The sequence below is a fragment of the Nannospalax galili genome, unplaced genomic scaffold (genome assembly GCF_000622305.1).
Source record: "Nannospalax galili isolate Female #2095 unplaced genomic scaffold, S.galili_v1.0 scaffold800, whole genome shotgun sequence".
Classification (NCBI taxonomy): Eukaryota; Metazoa; Chordata; class Mammalia; order Rodentia; family Spalacidae; genus Nannospalax; species Nannospalax galili.
Window position 1 is genome coordinate 436,674 of NW_008347125.1, and position 18,767 is coordinate 455,440.

General features: G+C 35.5%; 1 protein-coding gene across 1 annotated transcript; it reads left to right on the top strand.

The window, feature by feature from the left end:
- Nucleotides 1-2,091: 2,091 nt before the first annotated feature.
- Nucleotides 2,092-17,553, top strand: Alb (albumin). Its single transcript, XM_008843466.3, has 15 exons — nucleotides 2,092-2,213; nucleotides 2,908-2,965; nucleotides 4,082-4,214; nucleotides 6,132-6,343; nucleotides 6,900-7,032; nucleotides 8,131-8,228; nucleotides 9,682-9,811; nucleotides 10,636-10,850; nucleotides 11,906-12,038; nucleotides 13,059-13,156; nucleotides 14,129-14,267; nucleotides 14,613-14,836; nucleotides 15,942-16,074; nucleotides 16,679-16,746; nucleotides 17,414-17,553. Exons 1-14 carry the CDS (start codon nucleotides 2,132-2,134, stop codon nucleotides 16,718-16,720), a joined length of 1,830 nt encoding a protein of 609 aa, XP_008841688.1. The 5' UTR covers nucleotides 2,092-2,131; the 3' UTR covers nucleotides 16,721-16,746; nucleotides 17,414-17,553.
- Nucleotides 17,554-18,767: the final 1,214 nt, after the last annotated feature.

Consider the following 18,767-nt stretch of genomic DNA (forward strand, 5'->3'; position numbering starts at 1 on the left):
CAGGGTTTTCAGAAGAAAGTGTATAAATTCTTTGAGAATTCACAAAATGTGAATGTTTCTTTTTAATTGAGATAAGTTATAAGCGTTCACATAGTGTTAAGAATTAAACATTTTAATTTCTCTACTATTAATGATTAATTAGGATACCCTCATACAAAACATTGAACTTGTGTATTTACATTGTACTGAGAAGGAAAGATTCAGGTGTTGTCAATTTATGTTTTAAAATTGTTGGATCTTCATCAAACAGAGTAAATCAATTCAAGCTCCTATTCCATCACAATGAATTTGATATTTTAAGCTTTTGGCATGTCTGATTATACTACAATATAATATTGTAATGCAAAGTAGATAAACTGATAATCGTTTATTCAATTGTCAAATGGAAAAACTATGCACACAGTATATGTATGAGTGATGAAAGCCTGAATTCATGAATTAGTAACACAAATATATCAATGGCAGGAGTGCATGCTTCCTTATACCTCAGGACTCATTCTAGGAAAAGGCTGCTCTTGACCCTAACATCAAATAAATTGTGACCACTCTTTCTAGGAAGTTTAAAGAAAAATTCATACTTCATTGAAGATAGAACAATCTTCTCTATTTAGTTTCCTTTTATTCTTAACCACTATATGTTTCTTGGCTTAAATTATTTTCAGTGGCAATAATTCCACATACAGATATTCTTTTATTTCTGTCTATCTGTGTCTTCAAAGACAAGTCTGGCATTTTCTTTCAGGACTCCATTGAATCTTTATGAAACAAGTAAGTAAACACCTGTTTCTCACATTTATTATTTTTTTTCTCTCCTGCGTTTGATTTTACAATTAGTGCCCCTCCCTGAAGATGACATGAGATAAAATGACATCATAGAAAATATAGTTCTTTCATTATAAGCCTAGATATGAAAAAACATGTTTCTCCTGCTACCGAGCAGTCCATGTACCTGCAGGTGCTTTGGGGCAACTTGAACTACAGTCTTAAATAACTCTGTTATTTAGTTAAACGAAATAACTGGCCTACTTCTAATTATCATTCGATTATGTCTGACAAGGTTAAATATCCTCTCGTTTGAGTGCAGTAGTTCATGTTCAGTAAAAGGACAGAAGGAAAATGAGCAGAGCTCTGTCTTTGGGTTGGGAGAGTGAAGGACGAAAAACATTTAAAATTATCTTTGCTTATTTTCAGTCAATGTTAAATTTATTTCAAAACAAAGCAAAATTAAAGAATAACATTTACTTTTTCTATTTATTAAAAGGGAGAATGGAAACAAAAGTGTGAAATGGGAATGGAAAGAAGTTGGTGCCTGGTGAAGGTCTGGGGTTCCATAACCTGCAGAGATGTGATCAGGGCTCCACCTGTCTGTGCGTATTACAGTGGCGAAGATCGCCATCACTATCATTTGGATCTATGTTCTCCTAATGCTTTTTCTACTAAAAAAAAAAATCACGAGAGATCTTCACATTGCATCAAAATATTCTATCCCCAGGCCTGTTTCACACGTAGTCCAGAGAGGGATGGGACCTTGGAACTTCTGAAAATCCATCACAATTGTTATGACTGCTGTGACATTTTCTACATTTGCATTTTAGGCAACGGGAGCTTTTCAGAAGAAATAATTTATAATTTCAAAGGAACGAGAAAGACATGGAAATCTTATCATCAATCTCTCTTCCCCTTCCCTGTGTGAAATTTTCATTGCCTATAGAAAAAGCATACTTGGAATTAGTAATAGTTGCAATTCAGGTCTTAGCTTTTTAAAAATGTCATAGGTCCATGCAAAGCTCCAAACTGAAATGTTCAAACTGGGGAAAGCAGATAACACAGTAACGGATAATAGGTACAAATCATTTAAACTCTTATGTAAAATTTGATAAGATGTTTTACATAACTTCAATGAATTGACAAAGTCTTGTGGGAAAACAGTTCCAGATGGCAAACATGCGCAAGGGATTTAGTTAAACAACTTTTTGGCAAGAATGGTATGATTTTGTAATCAGTTAGGAGCCAATCAAATACAAGATGAGTCTAGTTAATGAGCTACAATTATTGGTGAAAGAAGTATATTAGTGCTGACTCCTCTCCACTCGTCCCACCTTTCCTATCAACCCCACCAGCCTCTGGCACCATGAAGTGGGTAACTTTCCTTCTCCTTCTCCTTTCCGTCTCCGGCTCTGCTTATTCCAGGGGTGTGTTTCGTCGAGATGCACGTAAGAATTTTATGTTTTCACTGCTCAACTCTTATTTTACTTTCCTAGTAAAAAGAAAGCTTCAGGAAACTGCATGTTTAAGAGTTACTTTTTCTTTTTAGCATATATTTCTAGAATGTGGTATTTTGTATTTGCAAATCCTTACGTGGTTATATTATTGATGTATTTCAGACATCTTGACAAAAGTGGTGGGAATTTTCTTCTAGATTTAGTTTTATTTTTCTTTTAACGTTGAAGGAATGCTAAGTAGAGCGAGTTAAACTTCATAGAATAGAGCTGAAGACAGAACTCATCATGATCTCAAAGGCCTTCTATTCTACCATACTTTATTTAAAAACAAAAACTTGTGCTGTTAATATTATAAATGAAACTTTCATTTGTATTTATTTTTATTTCACCATTGTCTTAGCAGCTACTTATAGAAACTACAAAAGTATTAGATCTTATCTAAGTTTGAGCGGAAAGCTATAAATACTGAAGAATTAAAAAAAATAGTATTCTGGGAGATTGAACACGTCTTTAAATGTGGAAGAAACAGTCATCATCCTAAGATTTTTCTGTAGTGATCAGAGGCCAATATCTTAGTGCAAAAGAATACTTTAAGGTGAATGGAAAGAAGTAACAAGTAGCGTGATAACTAGTCATTTCCTTCAAAATTTGAACAAACTTTTTGGTTTTCTCTCCCTGTCTCCAGACAAGAGTGAGATTGCTCATCGGTATAATGATTTGGGAGAACAGTACTTCAAAGGCCTGTAAGTTAAAACGTTGAAGAATCAAATCTTTTTTCTGGTACTGTTAGTTTATGCTCTAAAGTCCTTCTGTTCCCTTCAGTGTTCAGACTGTAGAGCTGGGCTGTTCAATGGAACTTTCTGCTTTCCTGGAAATAGTCTGCATCTGAGCGGACAAACATGGCAGTCATGTGGCTACTGAGTATTTGAAATATGGCCAAGTATAACTGAGAAGCACACAATCAAATGTGACATAATTTTAATTAAACGTGTTTCATCAGGTGTGATTGATAACTGCCATGAGCGACATTCTGGAGCTCTCATTCAACTTGGAACCTCTTAAATTTTATTTTTCTCTTTATAATTCTTCGCCACAGCATAAAGGACTATAATATAGAGTTTCTTGGACAGCTCACTTATTAACTCCTCCTAACACAACAAGCAGCCTTGTGGTAATTTGGGAATAGTGTTTTTTTTCCTTTTTGCAGTACTGGAGATGGAACCCCAGGCCTTACACATGCTAGGCAAATGCTTTACCATTAATAAGGTTTTGAAAATATTTATTTTTTTTTATACTTATGAGTGTATTGCCTGCATGTGTATAAGTGCACCTGTGCTGTGCAGTGTCCGCAGAGGTCAGAAGAGTGTGTCAGGTACCTTGAAACTGAGGTTACAGACCATTAGCTGCCAAGTGGGTGCTGGGAACAAAATCCAGGGCCTCTGTAAGAGCAGCCAGTGCTCTTAACTGCTGAGCCATCTCTCTAGCCCCCGAAAGTAGTTTATTTTTAAAAAGCAAACATCATCCTATGTCCTAATTAAAAGAGGTATATGGATTTTTAAAAATAACTCAAGGGTTTAGATAATATCTAGCCTTGACAATGAAATCTATCTAGAATAGTTTGCCCTATGTGCATATATCTACTAACCACTCCCCCAGACTCTTTGTAGAAATGTGTATTCTTTTTGCCTGTGAAGGCATATGTTCCTGGTTATGCCTCAGAGAAGATCTGATAGGAATAGGTTTTCTACATAGTTGTAGGAAAAAGACATAAAATATAGACTATATACACATATACAATTTTCTGTCTAGAGTAACAACTTGTTTTATGTTGAAGTTTTAATTCTACGTCTTTTTTTCAGAGTCCTGATTACCTTTGCTCAGTATCTCCAGAAGTGCCCGTATGAAGAACATCTGAAATTAGTGCACGAAGTCGCTGACTTTGCAAAAGCATGTGTTGCTGACGAGTCAGCTCCCAACTGTGACAAATCACTTGTAAGTACATTCTGATTTTGAGGATTCCTTCTTGTAAGCAATTCTGAGTATTTCAAAGGAGAAGTCACTGTTATTTTTTTAAAAAGTTTATTATTAAATGATGAAATTCATAAGCTACCAGAGATACTGTAGCTATACCCATAGCTTTAAACAAATTTCTGAGACTACATACGGCAGTCATATGTTTTACATGACAATTTGTTATTTATAATCATCTACTTTCAAAACCCTGTTTGATTTCTTTTCGCAAAGGCTAGTAGTGATAGTTTGTTTTAATGTAGTTATTAACTTTTTGTGATAAGAATACTTGATATTAGGTCTGCCCTTTTACTCTAGTTGACAGTAGGTAGAATATTATCCAGCAGATCTTCAGAATTTTGTTGTTTTACTTTGTAGAAATTTTATGCCTGATTATCACTTTCTAGTTCTTCCTTTCCTTAGCCTCCTGCAAGCAAAATTCTACTCTTGGATTATGTGAATTTGACTGTTTCAGGGACCCCATGTAAATGGACTCACACAGAATTTGTCTTTCTGTCATTGGTTTTTTGCACTTACCAAAATGTCCTCACAGTTCATCTATGTTGGTATCAGTTACAGACTTTTCTTCTTTGTTAAGGCTGAAGAGTATTCCTTTGTATGTATATACCACATTCTTAATCCATTCACCCACATTTTCCTTATTCATTCCTTTGCTGGTGGATATTTAAGTCATTTTCACATTTGACTATTAACAACGAATGCTACAGTGAGTGTAAGAATGCTAATATCTTCTTGAGAGAATAGCATGATTTTTATCAGAATTCACCAGTTGATTTCTATGGTAATTTTATTCCCTGGATAAAAGAATAGTACAGTGTATTCCTATTTTATGTATATTAATATTTTTACATGTAATAAAAAATCAGGGTTCTCAGTCATTTAGAAGAATTTGAAGCTTTGTTTTTTTACAAATAGGTCTTTAAAACAAGAGGCCTGTGCTTCTCCGACCCCTCAATCTACATAGGGGCAAGGCTATTTTCTGTTTATCACTGGACCATTGCTTTTTGCATCTCTCTGAATGTCCATTTTCCTCATTGCAGGGCTAATGTTTTACAGAATCTTATGATTTTGCATCTGAATTCCTCAACATACATGTTTGATAAACAGTGAATTCTGTTTAGATGAGCATATTTTCCATGGTGTTAAATGACTTTTATGGTAAAAACTAACGAGGAAGGAAATTATTTAATGAATGAAGTACTTTGAGGGAAGTGTTTCCAGAAATATATATAATATATATATAATATATATATGAGAGAGAGATTAATTCCTCAGTTTTATACAGTATCTACTAAAATGTTGGATCTCTTCAAAAAGACCATATTAAATGAGAAACCGTGTGAACTCTTTGCTCTTGAATACAAATTCATCTGCTACTGCAAAGACTACTTTCCTTTGATTTTTGTTACTGTGATTACTCTCCAATCTTTACTATCAGAAGGAAAATAAGTAAACATTCCTTATAGCCAGTAGCTCTCTTTTTGCCTCTCTATTTTATTTATTATTTATGATAAATAATACTGTGGTAGATGGTTATCATGAAAATTATACAGAAATAGTCAAAATCAAAGGAAAGTAAACTTAGGAAGGAATTTTTCTATTATTTCCTTTTCTGTCATGGTTTAAAAACTATTTTATTAACAATTTTTCTCAAACTTAAATTTATTTTTAAGTAATATATAAAATCATAAAATCACATATATTTCAGGGGTGCCATGTAGTGTTTCAATATAGGTATTCATCATCTATTTATAAACATAGAATGTATATTTTTTTTAACCAAATTTTATCAGTGTATTCAATTTTTTACACTGATCTCTGGCTATTCAGAGTGTCTGGTGCAGCCCAGTAACTTGACAGCTGTTGTTTCTCACTTAGCACACTCTGTTTGGAGACAAGTTATGCGCCATTCCAACTCTTCGTGAACACTATGGTGAACTGGCTGACTGTTGTACCAAACAAGAACCTGAAAGAAATGAATGCTTCCTGAAACACAAAGATGACAGCCCCAACCTGCCCCCAATTGTGAGAGCTGAGGCTGATGTTATGTGTGCCTCCTTCCTGGAAAATGAATCCCAATTTATGGGACAGTAAGTAATCAGATGTTTGTACTTCAAATGAAAAAGCAAGAAATAACCATCAGTAAGATTTATGCTAGAAATTGTCAACATCAAGACTTGGAAGTTTTGACCCTGTGATGATTTTTAAGGAAGTAATATTTGGTTCCACAAAATTCTGCACATCATAAAAAATAATCAAAATCTTTTGATCTTGAAACTAGATATGACCTATGTTATAAGAGAAATCTGAGACTGACAAATTTAAAAATATTCTGAAGACACATACACACACTTACACATGTGCAAGTGTTCTCTGGATTGATTTCATTTTAGTCAGCAACATTAATCACCCAATTTAACCATATACAGATGGCTCATACATGTATGTATTTGCACTCAAACACACAAATTTAGTCTTCTTTTTTTCCTCTGACTTAAAGTTTAACAACAAGAATAAAGCCATCAGGTACACATTGAACCAAATTGGTAAATTCCGAATCTTTAGGTTTAGGTTGACTCTGATCATTTATGTCATGTTATGTGCAATGGGAGAATGTTTGGCTGTTTTCTGCCTTTTGAAACTTAGCTATGTGCATGAAGTTGCCAGAAGACATCCTTACTTCTATGCTCCAGAACTTCTTTTCTATGCTGAGAAGTACCAAGATGTCATGACTAAATGCTGCGCCGAGGCTGACAAAGCTGCCTGCATAACACCAAAGGTAATTCTCAAAAGAAGGATAAAAGAACCAGTTTGTATTACAACCTTGGATTTTGACCGTCGTCTGGATGGATTTAGGAAACCTAAATCTCTGATAGAAACTTCTCTACGTGATCAGAAAAGCCTTTCTTTCTCTTTATGTGCTCAGTAGATTTTTTTAGTCTCTCTACAAAAGGTCTTTAAAAATCCCCTTCCTTCTATGACTTAGCAGTGCTTCTCTCACAGGGAGAACTTCTGTGTGTATATTTAATTATCTTACCACTTTTTATGGTGGTGACTGCTGCAGTGAATTAACTTTTGTCATATTGTGTAGCAAGGGGTGTTTTTGTTTTTTTTTTTTTTTTTTTTTTTTTTTCCAAATTCTTCCACGAGACATCTAACTGGAAAGGAAATTCAGAGCATAGAATCGTACTGTGACTAAAAGTTGGAGTTTATTCATTTTGCCCATAAATATTTATTATGCGATTCATTTGCTTTTCTGTGGCACTTACTGATTTTATGCAAATTGGGGAGGAGGGATTGGGATGAATTAAACACAAAATTAAGAAGTCAGCAAAACTATATGCCCTTGGATATTAGCACACATTTCCCCTTAGGGCCTTTCCCTGCTACTTTCTAAGCACCTAAAGGTCTTCACTGTGATCACATTGATTTTTTTCTTTTCTTATGTAGCACAAATAATTATTTGCTTAAGAGAGTGCTTATGAATTTAAGTGTAAATTATCTCTTTAAATTTTAATTTGGATGCTGGGTGTGGTGTCATATTTCTTTAATCCCAGCACTCCAGAGAGGCAGAGGCAGGGGTAGATCTCTGTGAGATCCAGGCCAGCCTGCTCTATATAGCGAGTTCCAGGCCAACTGGGATACAGGGTGACCCTATCTCCAAAAAACAAAACAAAACAAAACAAAAAACCCCAAAAGGTCCCCCAAGATACCCCCATCCAGTTTTAATTTGGATAGAAGATGTGACAGTGATAGCCTGCTTTCCTACAAAGTCCTGGTTTCAATCCTCCAGCAAAACAAATTAATTTGGCATAGCATCATCTGAGCTTTCAGGGGTATTTTGTATAGTAAATTTCTAATTCTTTCCCTTTTGTAGCTTGATGCTCTAAAGGAGAAAGCACTGACTTCATCTGCTAAACAGAGGATGAAGTGCTCCAGCCTCCAGAAATTCGGAGAAAGAGCTTTCAAAGCATGGTAAAATATTTGTTACATAGTATCTTTATAATAACATAGTGACAGTTGATCAGCCCACAACAGTGTATATTCATATGGCACTTTATACGCTGTTGTCAAATTTATTTTTTGTTTGTCTAAACGATGAAAGGTTGACAGAGGTGAAATCAGAATATAAGTAATAATTTGATATTTTTGTCTTATATTTTTTCCAAACTGCTAAAATAATTTAGAAGACATTTATTTTTGTTCTAAACACAACATGTATTTTATAATCCCATTTGTTTCTAAAGACTGGGGATTTTATTTGAACAGCTTTAAAAAATAAAGTCACAACCAGGGTGACTTCTACTTAACTAATTTTTCCCCCAATCTGAAATATCTATTTATCTTATATTCTGATAATTGAATCCAGCCATTGACTAGTTGGAATTATTACTTCCAATTTTCTCACAGCTCCAATTCTGCTCTTTATCTCTTGTTTTTGTTTGAGTCTCTCTTTGTTTTTACAGTATATAGCTGATTCTGGAAACATCCTTTAATACATGAGCCAAGAAAAATACACATGTCCTTTCAGAACCTCACCAACGAATCAACACAATAGGAAATAAAAATGAAAATGGTAGCTGTTCTACATGGTTTCTAGAAATTGTCCGTGGAACCCTCTTTGCACATTGCTCTTGCCATCTGATCTAGCAAAGCCAATCAAATTGATAAATACAGCAATCCCAACATGAAACAGCATACTATTACACAGACTATGATTGGTTCCTGGAGAGAAGTCTCTTTATCACAGTTAGGTGTTTCAAATCATTTCAGAAAGAACAAGAAGTTAGCCTGTTCCATCGTGTCATAGGGTTTAGAGGCTGTGCTGGAGCAATTTCTTGGAAAAGGATGCATGATAAAGACCCTAATTCTGTAGAAGTTACAAAATTTCTTTTTTACAGACCTTTAGAATTCAGAAAGAATATGTTTCGATTAAGAAGAAAGATGATAAAATTCCATTTCCCAATGATAAATTATTTCATGTGCATTATTTAATGGAGTCCTTTGACTTAGCATGTTGTGACACTACGAAAGCTGAAGTTTGCTAGCCACACTGGGAAGAAGTGATTAAGCCAGAGACAGGAGCCAGGTCTGGACTCAAGCCCATGTATCTTGCACAGTTGCCCTTTGAGGATTCCGCTTCAATTTCTTATTTTATGAGCTGTTAGCTTCCCATGTACCCCTGTACTCTTACAGTGGATTATCCTGCAAAAGGGAAGAAAAAATCTGCAGGACATAACAAAAGAAAAAAAAAAAAAAAAAAACAAGAGGAAAAAACTAGTTCAGATCCAACATTACAACAGGTAGTGAATTTTTGTGTTTATTTTAGTCAGTCTTGAATTTCCTTGTTATAAATAGTGTCTTCCTACTGCTCTCATACAAAATATTATGTGATAATAATTCTTTAATGGTGAAATTTTCTTTTCAGGACTGTAGCTCGGCTGAGCCAGAAATTTCCCAAAGCTGACTTTACAGAAGTTACCAAGATAGTAAACGACCTTACCAAAGTCACCAAGGAGTGCTGTCATGGCGACCTGCTTGAATGTGCAGATGACAGGGTAAAGAGTCATTACGTGCTCAGATTCAGGAAATGGATGTGCTTCATTGGTGACTGATGGTGGTTGACATGCTTTCTACTTTCTTGTTTGCTCTTCCAATCTTTCCTTCATTTTTGTCACTTTAAAAAAAAACTGTCTTCTGAATTATTAAATGACCCGAAACTCCTTTGTTCTGAGAAGAAGGGCTTAAATTGAGAGAGAACAGTTACAAAATTTCTAAGATGTTTTGGGAAGAAAACTGGGACTGGAAAGATCTTAGCAAAGGATGCTGTTCTACCCCTGTGGTCTCTCCCTTAGTTAGGTACACAATACTTATGTTCTCTCTTTCCTCGAAGTTGTACTTCTATCCTCTTTTCCTCAAAGTCTGAAAATATGATCAAATACCAGAATCCTCATCTATCATGACACCTCCTGGAAAACTTTAAGTCAGATATTTAAATATGTAAACAAGGTCTAGAACAGTGAAGATCATTCATTTTTCAAATAATATCTCATATTTAATGTTTTTTAGTTTTAAAATGGCTGTGTTTAATTTGGGAGGCATAAGTATCTCAGTAATAGAAATACAGACTTAATAATTTTATTAATTTAATTTCAATAAGTAACCAAATAATAACTTGTTTCTGCATAGTATTTTTGGAATCAAGTTGAAATGCTTTAGTCATGGTATCTAAGTTCCAAGCTCCAGAGCACGGAGTGAGAATGCGTTTAGAGAAGGCTGCTATTGGCCTTAGAACACAATGAATGTGTTTTACCCATATAACGGAGGTGTGGGAAGAACATATAGCAATGACATTAGTGATACATTCTTTTCTTTCTCACAGGCGGACCTTGCCAAGTACATCTGTGAAAACCATGCTTCAATCTCCAGCAAACTGCAGGAATGCTGTGATAAGCCAGTGTTGCAGAAGTCCCATTGCATTGCTGAGTCAGAGAATGATGACATGCCCGCCGACCTGGCTCCATTGGCTGCTGATTTTGTTGAGGACAAGGAAGTTTGCAAAAACTATGCTGAGGCAAAAGATGTCTTCCTGGGCTCGTAAGTAGATGCTTTTCCTTTCATAGCTTTTACAGAGCATCACAATTTAGCAAGAAATACCTGGCTTTCCTTTGGAGCTATTCCATGGCTCTCAGATTTGTTCACCTTTGCTTCTCCTAGTCTTTAAAGATCATCTGAAAAAAATCAAGTAACTTAAAATACTGACATGAATAATGCAGGCTCTCAGCAGAAACTCCGTGTTCTTTACTCCTTAGGGATATTTCTGAAGCTATCTTTGTAAATATTCTATGAATATATAAAATGTATGTATCACTTAATCATTCTTACAAGCATATTTCTTAAATATCTAAAATTTATGAATTTACTATCATTTGCTTATCTGTCTACCTATAACTACCCGTCTGTATGATGCCAGCAAGGATATAAAAGAAGAAACATGATTTTGATTCTAGTTGAATTTGACTGAAAAGACCTGAATTTCAATACAGCAAGACAGGAATCAAATAGCATATGATCATATGCTTTCAGCAACTTCAGTGATGGATTTTATCCTTTCATCATTGAATTATGAATGTATTCTATGCATAAATAATATTTAACAAAATTATTTACCTTACAAGATTTCACTCATATCAAGAAGAAAAATGAAAATGTAAGTCTATATCTCTATTCAATCATGTTAAGATACTTTGGAGATATAGTTCAAACTAAGCTAAATATACATTAAAAATAACAGGCATTATTATTCAGATATCTAATATGTGCTAGGGAGCGTGTGATTTGATAGTCTGTGCCGTGTATTTATCTTAACTCATTGTATGAAATGGGAGCTGTTATCCTATTCTACAAGGAGAAAACTAATGCTCTGATAGTTTTAATAACTTGCCTAAGCTGTAACACTAAAATAAGTGGCAGTGGTAGAAGTTGAACTCAGGAAAAGTTAAATACCTCTGGACCCCAAGTCCTTTGGTGCATAGTTTCTGGTGTGGAGCTTAGTTAAATCCAGACATCTAGAATACGAGTCACTACTGAGGTTAGTTATGTGATTTTTTTTCTTGCTTGTCTATTAACTCAATTTGCAATCATCCTATTAGATTTTTGTATGAAAATTCAAGAAGACACCCTGATTACTCTGTTGTCTTGTTGCTGAGACTTGCTAAGAAATATGAAAACACACTGGAAAAGTGCTGTGCGGAAGCTGATCCTCATGCGTGCTACAGCAAAGTGGTGGGTCTCCACAGGGACAGAAAACTGCAGGGCCTCGGCTGGTGCTGAAAGAAAGAAAAATGATGAAGAAATGTGAATTGATATGGAGTATGGTTTAGATGTTTTCTTGAGATGGAGTTAGTTGTGAACTCTTAAACTTCTTAAACATTAGAGGGAAAATACCTTAAATAAAATGGCTAACAATGCATTGCCCTGGAAAAGAAAGATATGAAGAGAAGAATTTTTACTTTTACAAAATATTGATCCTAATTTTTCTCTGTTTCATACTCCCGAGAATAAAGTAAGAAAGTTAATTTAAATGTCAACAAAACATCCAACTTAGATTTAAAGATGGTTGACACCAGTGCCCAAATTATCAGCTACTAGAATTAATATTTCAAGGGAGTTTGTGAAATCTATTTCTTTAGTATATTTTGAAACATTTAAAAGAAGGTTTTGGAATAGCTTTACAAGAAATTGTTTTTAAAAAGTTTGTTCTAGGGAACATTAGGGTTCCTAACAGCCTGTAATGGTTTCTGAACTATTTAGAATCAAAAGACAATAGTTTTTCACAAAGAAACTGCTGAATGTCAGGCATCATATTGCAACTGAGGATAAGCATAAGGTTTCTCATCTTAGAGACCTCAGAGAGGTTGTCTAATGACACCCATCATTTACTGAACTTCTATTGTTTGCTAGGTGCTATTTTAATTTCATCTACTTAGTTTACAATTCAAGGGCAAGCCCTGCCTTATCTCCCTTGTAGAGGTGAGCAGTCTGAAGCTTGGCTGTGGGAAGAGATGTACAACTAGAAAACGAGTCAGGTAACCTGGTTCAAATGCAGCCACTGAATTCCAGAGCCTGAAGATTCTTACCTACTTGTAGCATGTGGCCTGACAATTAAAAGCAATTTAAATGTAGTGTGATGTGATGTTGAAGATCTAGTCACATGGCTTTGGACAGAAAGAAGAGAGAGGTGAAAAAGGACCTGCATCAGGTTCTCAAGAGAGATGCCACAAACACAATTCTTTTATGTTACAGTTCGATGAGTTCCAGCCTCTTGTAGATGAGCCTAAAAAGTTAGTCAAAGAGAACTGTGAGCTTTTTGAGACGCTTGGAGAGTACAAATTCCAAAATGCGTGAGTATTTTTTTTTTACTAGTTGTTTTTTTTTCCTTGATTAATTTGTAATTATTTAAAACAATATTTAGGCCACCTAGTATGTGGCTTTTAGTAATGGAAATATATCATTGACTTCTATTCCTTTTTAATCAAGAAATTCTGGAGAAGAGATAATATTTGATGGGATGGAGAGGCCCATATTATTGTATAGTCCAAAAAAGTGATCTCTGGAGATGGTGCATACAGGCACTGAGGGTTCATAGCAAATCTTGGAACATTGCAACTGGGGCTGTCCCTTGAAGGTTAGGTGTAGTGTATGAGCAAATAAAATAGTACAGCACTTTACAGAGGAGGAAGTAGAATGCTTTAAATAGTAGATGCTCAAGAAGTGGTCTAAATGCTGAACACAAAATATAATTTAAAAGTTTCAGATAATATGTGAATATTACATGAATAATATCCACTTGGGAAAAGGTTAGCTGTTTGGGAGTTACAACCAAACTTTGGCAGCTATGCTCTTGCTTTCCTCTGGAATTTCCTTCCTAGAAGAGTTAGAGACAGAATAGCCTGCTGGAGTAATATCCCAGGTCCATAGAGCCTTATGAATGGTATATTTCCTCCAATTTTCTCCTATGTATCTTAAGTTTATTGCAGTGCCGATAAATATAACTTCATGACAGTTTATTTAAGGAAGCAGCGATAAGCCTACTAATGCTGTTAAATTATAGTAATATAACTCAGTTTTGTAAGATTGCTGTGTAGATCTAAGTTTAAGATCATATGGTACAGGTAGTTTTTACAACCACATTTAGCTAGTTGCTTAGGACAAGGTCTTCTTCCAACACTATGCTGTCTTCCTGGAAGTGAAGATAATTTGATCAATGGAATATAGCATTTTAGTTGATTTCAGATAAATTTTGTTTTCTTGAATTATATTGCATCAGATTGTTTCCGGCCTGGATGAAAACACATAGGTTATTTTTTGAACAGGCTTTTAGTTCGTTACACCCAGAAAGCACCTCAGGTGTCAACTCCAACTCTTGTGGAAACTGCAAGACACTTAGGAAAAGTGGGCACCAAATGTTGTTCACTTCCTGAAGCACAGAGATTGCCTTGTGTTGAAGACTATGTGAGTATCTTAAAATAAAATAATGTTAATAGTCATGTGTTTTGGTAATTAGACATTGAAAAATCTTTCAGAAGCAGGAATGTGCATGCCTGTGTGTGTGTGTGTGTGTGTGTGTGTGTGTGTGTGTGTGTATTAGTGGCAGCCGAGACTTGGTCATTCATATTCAGTTAAAGGAGAGACAACTTTTAGAAGTTCCTCATGTTTAATTTCAAAGATAGCTATATCACCATGTCAATCAAGTTTGGGTTCAAACTTGCTAATTAAATATGACAGTTCTTTTGGTGCATTGCAGAGTAGCTATTCAAGGAAAACTTGCAGATTTTCTAACGTCTGCCTATTCTTTAGCTGGCTATGATCCTGAACCGTGTGTGTGTGCTGCATGAGAAGACCCCAGTGAGTGAGCGAGTCACCCAGTGCTGCACTGGATCTCTGGTGGATAGGCGGCCATGCTTTTCTGCTCTGTCAGTTGATGAGGCATATGTCCCCAAAGAGTTCAAAGCTGAGACCTTCACCTTCCATGCTGACACGTGCACACTTCCAGAGAAAGAGAAGCAGATAAAGAAACAATTGTGAGAAACATTTTATTACTGCTTGTCTGTAGTGTTGATAGAACTGTCAATTGAAATGAGAACCTTTTTGATGTAGTGATTATAGTCCTCTGAGGGTAGTATTTAAATGTGGGCCTTATTGAATTGAAAAAAAAAACTGTCAAGAATAAAGTGAATGGCTTTTTTTCTTAGTGAAAAAAATAACCAGCATTAAAATCTTGCCTATAAATTCAGAATACTATTGTGGATAAAAACCACAGAAGAATATAACTCAAGTCCAGGCTCAGTAGAGAGAAACTAAACAACTAACTGGTGAATTTATATAGATAGAAAAATTAATGGTAGAACTCCTAAGAGAATTTATTTTAAGGCCTGAATAATTATCTTAAAATTGTTCCATGGTGACACCAGAGGAAAGACAAACCCACAGGAGTGACTTCTGAGAATGGGACTTGGATAAGAAACACCTGGAAATGAAAATCTTGAGGCTTGACTCCTTGTTGCTTCATGAGGCTTTAGAATAGCATGAAAATTAGTAACAAGTTGTTATCACCTTTGGTGGCCTGTAATCATGATCCAGACTTCCAAAACTCACTTGGCTCTTTCCCTTGTACTGTTCTCTCTACAGACACCAATGAAAGAGAGCTAGCAGCCACCCCTTGCTTGGATTGTCTTAATTCTTACAGCTGCCCAATTACTAACTTTGAACAGGACAAATTTTAAAGAGCAAATACCAAGGTTCTTAGATGAAAAACTTTTTACATAAGTACAATATAATTACAATTTTAAGGACCAACTTAAAAAGCTTGGTTATAAATTCAATTTGGCATACATTCTAAAGTCTGAATAATATGTAAATGCAATGACCTAAGGCTCTTTGGAGCTTTCTTGAAACCACGCAAAAGGCAGAGTGATTTGCACTGATTCATTCATTTGGTCTAGCCAGAGCAAAGTGAATTTTATTATTCTCCCATGCAGACAAGAATATCGAGACTGACAGTGACATGCTCAAACAGCCTGGGTCTGAGACTTGTAATTTTCAATAATGGCCCCTCCATCTTTACCATGTCATTTCCTGCACAAGAGTAAGAGTTTCTTTGCCATTTCTGCTTTTGTCCAAATGCAGTGCACTTGCTGAGCTGGTGAAGCACAAGCCCAAGGCTACAGAGGAGCAGCTTAAGAAAGTTATGAAAGACTTCGCTGATTTTCTGGAGAAGTGCTGCGCAGAGGCCGACAAGGAGGCCTGTTTTGCTACAGAAGTAATGGAATCATTTTCATTTTGATATGTTTAAGTTCCATTTCATGCATTTTGTCCAGTTAGGGCTTAGGAATTCATATACTGGCTGGTGTGAACAGCAGAGATCTTAGTCTGTATATAACTGCAATACAAGCTGACTTACACAGTTCTTGATTTTTTAAATCTCTTGCCACATTGTGGTATATTAAATATTTATGATGCCCATTTAGTTCCAAGTTTGTGATTCTTATGAATATAGATAGAAATAATTCTAAGGCTTAAACTCTTTTGATCAGTAAAACAAACCATTAGCTTATTTAAACATTTTCCTGGAAAATGCTGCTTTTTGAATTAATTGATTTCATAGATGAATGGGAGAAACTTACAATTAAATGTCTGAATCATTTAATGTTTCCTCCCATGGCTCAACAATAAATTTTAAACTTCTTCTGGGCACAGTAGATGGCATTGAGCTTTGTTTTTAAAAGTTCTAGTAGTAAATTGGAATTAAATGATGGGAGGCATGTGAATTTATCTTGTAATCTTCAACAATGGTGTAAGTACAATTTGAAATTCTAATAGTCTTGCCAATATTTTCCTAACATCTGTCATTTCTTTGTGTTCAGGGCCCAAAACTTGTTGCTTCAAGCCAAGCTGCTTTAGCTTAAAAACATCGTAATCATAAGCATCTCAGGTAACTATAATTTTTTGTGAACTTGTGCTTTATAACAGATAATCTGCTACTAAATTTCCAATGTGTGAACATGTTAAGCTTTAATAGAATTTCTCTTCTTATGACAAAGTCTCCCTTTTTAAAGAATAAAATTCACTTCACTGTGACAGATATTTGAACATAAGACTGTTGACAGATTTTCTTTATAATATTTTGAAGGAGAATTTAAAAAATAGAATAACAAATGAAATAACTTGTTAAAAGCAAGTTGTTTGCCTATATGATAAAATGTAATTATTGTGCATTGAAACAAGAACCTCAAAAATGATTATTTCAAAATATCTTTTATTTCAGTCCTAAATGGAAACTATTCATGTAGCATTCTGAGGTCATTTTTATTTGGAATAAATTGGATAATAAGGGGATAATGTGGAAATAACTCTGAGAAATGATGAGCCCTCTGCCTGAAACTTGAGACTTCTGATGGGAAACACAGTGGAGGGGGAGCCATAACTTTTATCAGTGTGTGCTCTGCCCTTCCCCAACAGAAGGGGAGTTCAGCTAAGTCTTGACCAACCTGAGGTTGTCTACATTGGTGAAAATTTCTATAAGAATTGAAGAAACTTGGCATTTCTAAAAGCATAGTCCATTTTTCAAAGAACTCATTATTTCTCCTTTTGTTTTTCAGCCTACCCTGAGAAAAAGAGACAAGAAGACTCAGAACTTACTCATCTTTCTTTTCTGTTGATGTCAAATCAACACTCTAAGGAACACAAATTCGACTTCTTTTCTCTGTACTGCAGTTAATAAAAACCGAAAAGAATATAATGTGGTGGTTCAGGACTGCTATTTTCCAAAGTGTGTCATCACCCTGATGGTCTCTTAGGTTCTGGGAAATTTCAATTTTCCCCATTTCTGCATTTCAGCAGAGGACTTCAAGTTCCTTATGGGCAAACAAAATGAAAATAAATGTTAAATTCTTCCGAGTTATGAACAGTAAACATTTAAAATAATATTTCAACATTATGATGATTCTGAATGCAACACTAACAGCATGCAAAGCATGGCCTTTGCTTCATAACTGAGACTAAGAACAACTCAGGAACAAAGAAGCCAGGGGTGACTTTAAAGGTGGTTAGTTGAATTGGGAAAGTCTGTAGTCTGGGAAAATTTAAGATTGTTTAGAAAGAAGGGATTGGGGGATCTGGAAGTGTTCTGGAAGCCTGGAGAAGCACTGTTATGAGAGGGGCGGGAGGTCTGGAGGGGTTCTGGAAGCCCGGAGAAACACTGTTATGAGAGGGCAGGGGGTCTGGAGGGGTGCCAAAGCACAGGAGTTGGAGGGTGAAAGATTTATGTAAACAATCAAGATGCCAAATCCAACACTAGCCTTCTTCTTCACCCTGTTTCAGGAAGTAATTGCTTCTATATACTTTAGTCTATGAAGTTTAAAGACCTACAAGAGATTTATCTATGATTTTACATACGTAGTCATTTATAGCCATAGTATTATTTTTGTTTTTATAGACTTCTGACCTATTTATTTTCTATCACTATGATAAAACACTCTGACCAAAACCAAAACCAACTTGGGGGTGGGGCGAGGGGCTATTTGGCTTATACATCCTGATCACAGTTCATCCTTGAATGACTCCAGGGCAGGACCTTAAGCAGGGTAAGAACCTGGAGGCAGGAATTGAAGCACCAGACCATGGAAAAGTGATGCTTACTGGCTTGGCTTGCTCCTCTGGTCTGTGTTTAGTCTTTCTTTTACAATCCAGAACCACCTGTCCAGGGGTGGAATCATCTGCTGTGGGCTGGGCCCTCCCACATCACTGAAAGATCAAGAAAATGCCTCATAGACATATACACAGGCCAATTTGATAGAGAAAATCCCCCAACCGAAGTTCCCTCTTCCCAGGTGTGTCAAGTTGACAACTGAAGCTATCAAGCACAATTGACTCCTTGTCAACTTAACACTCAAATACTGTACTATTAAACTATAATTTTTCCATTTCTTGTCCCCAAGATCTCATGTTAATATT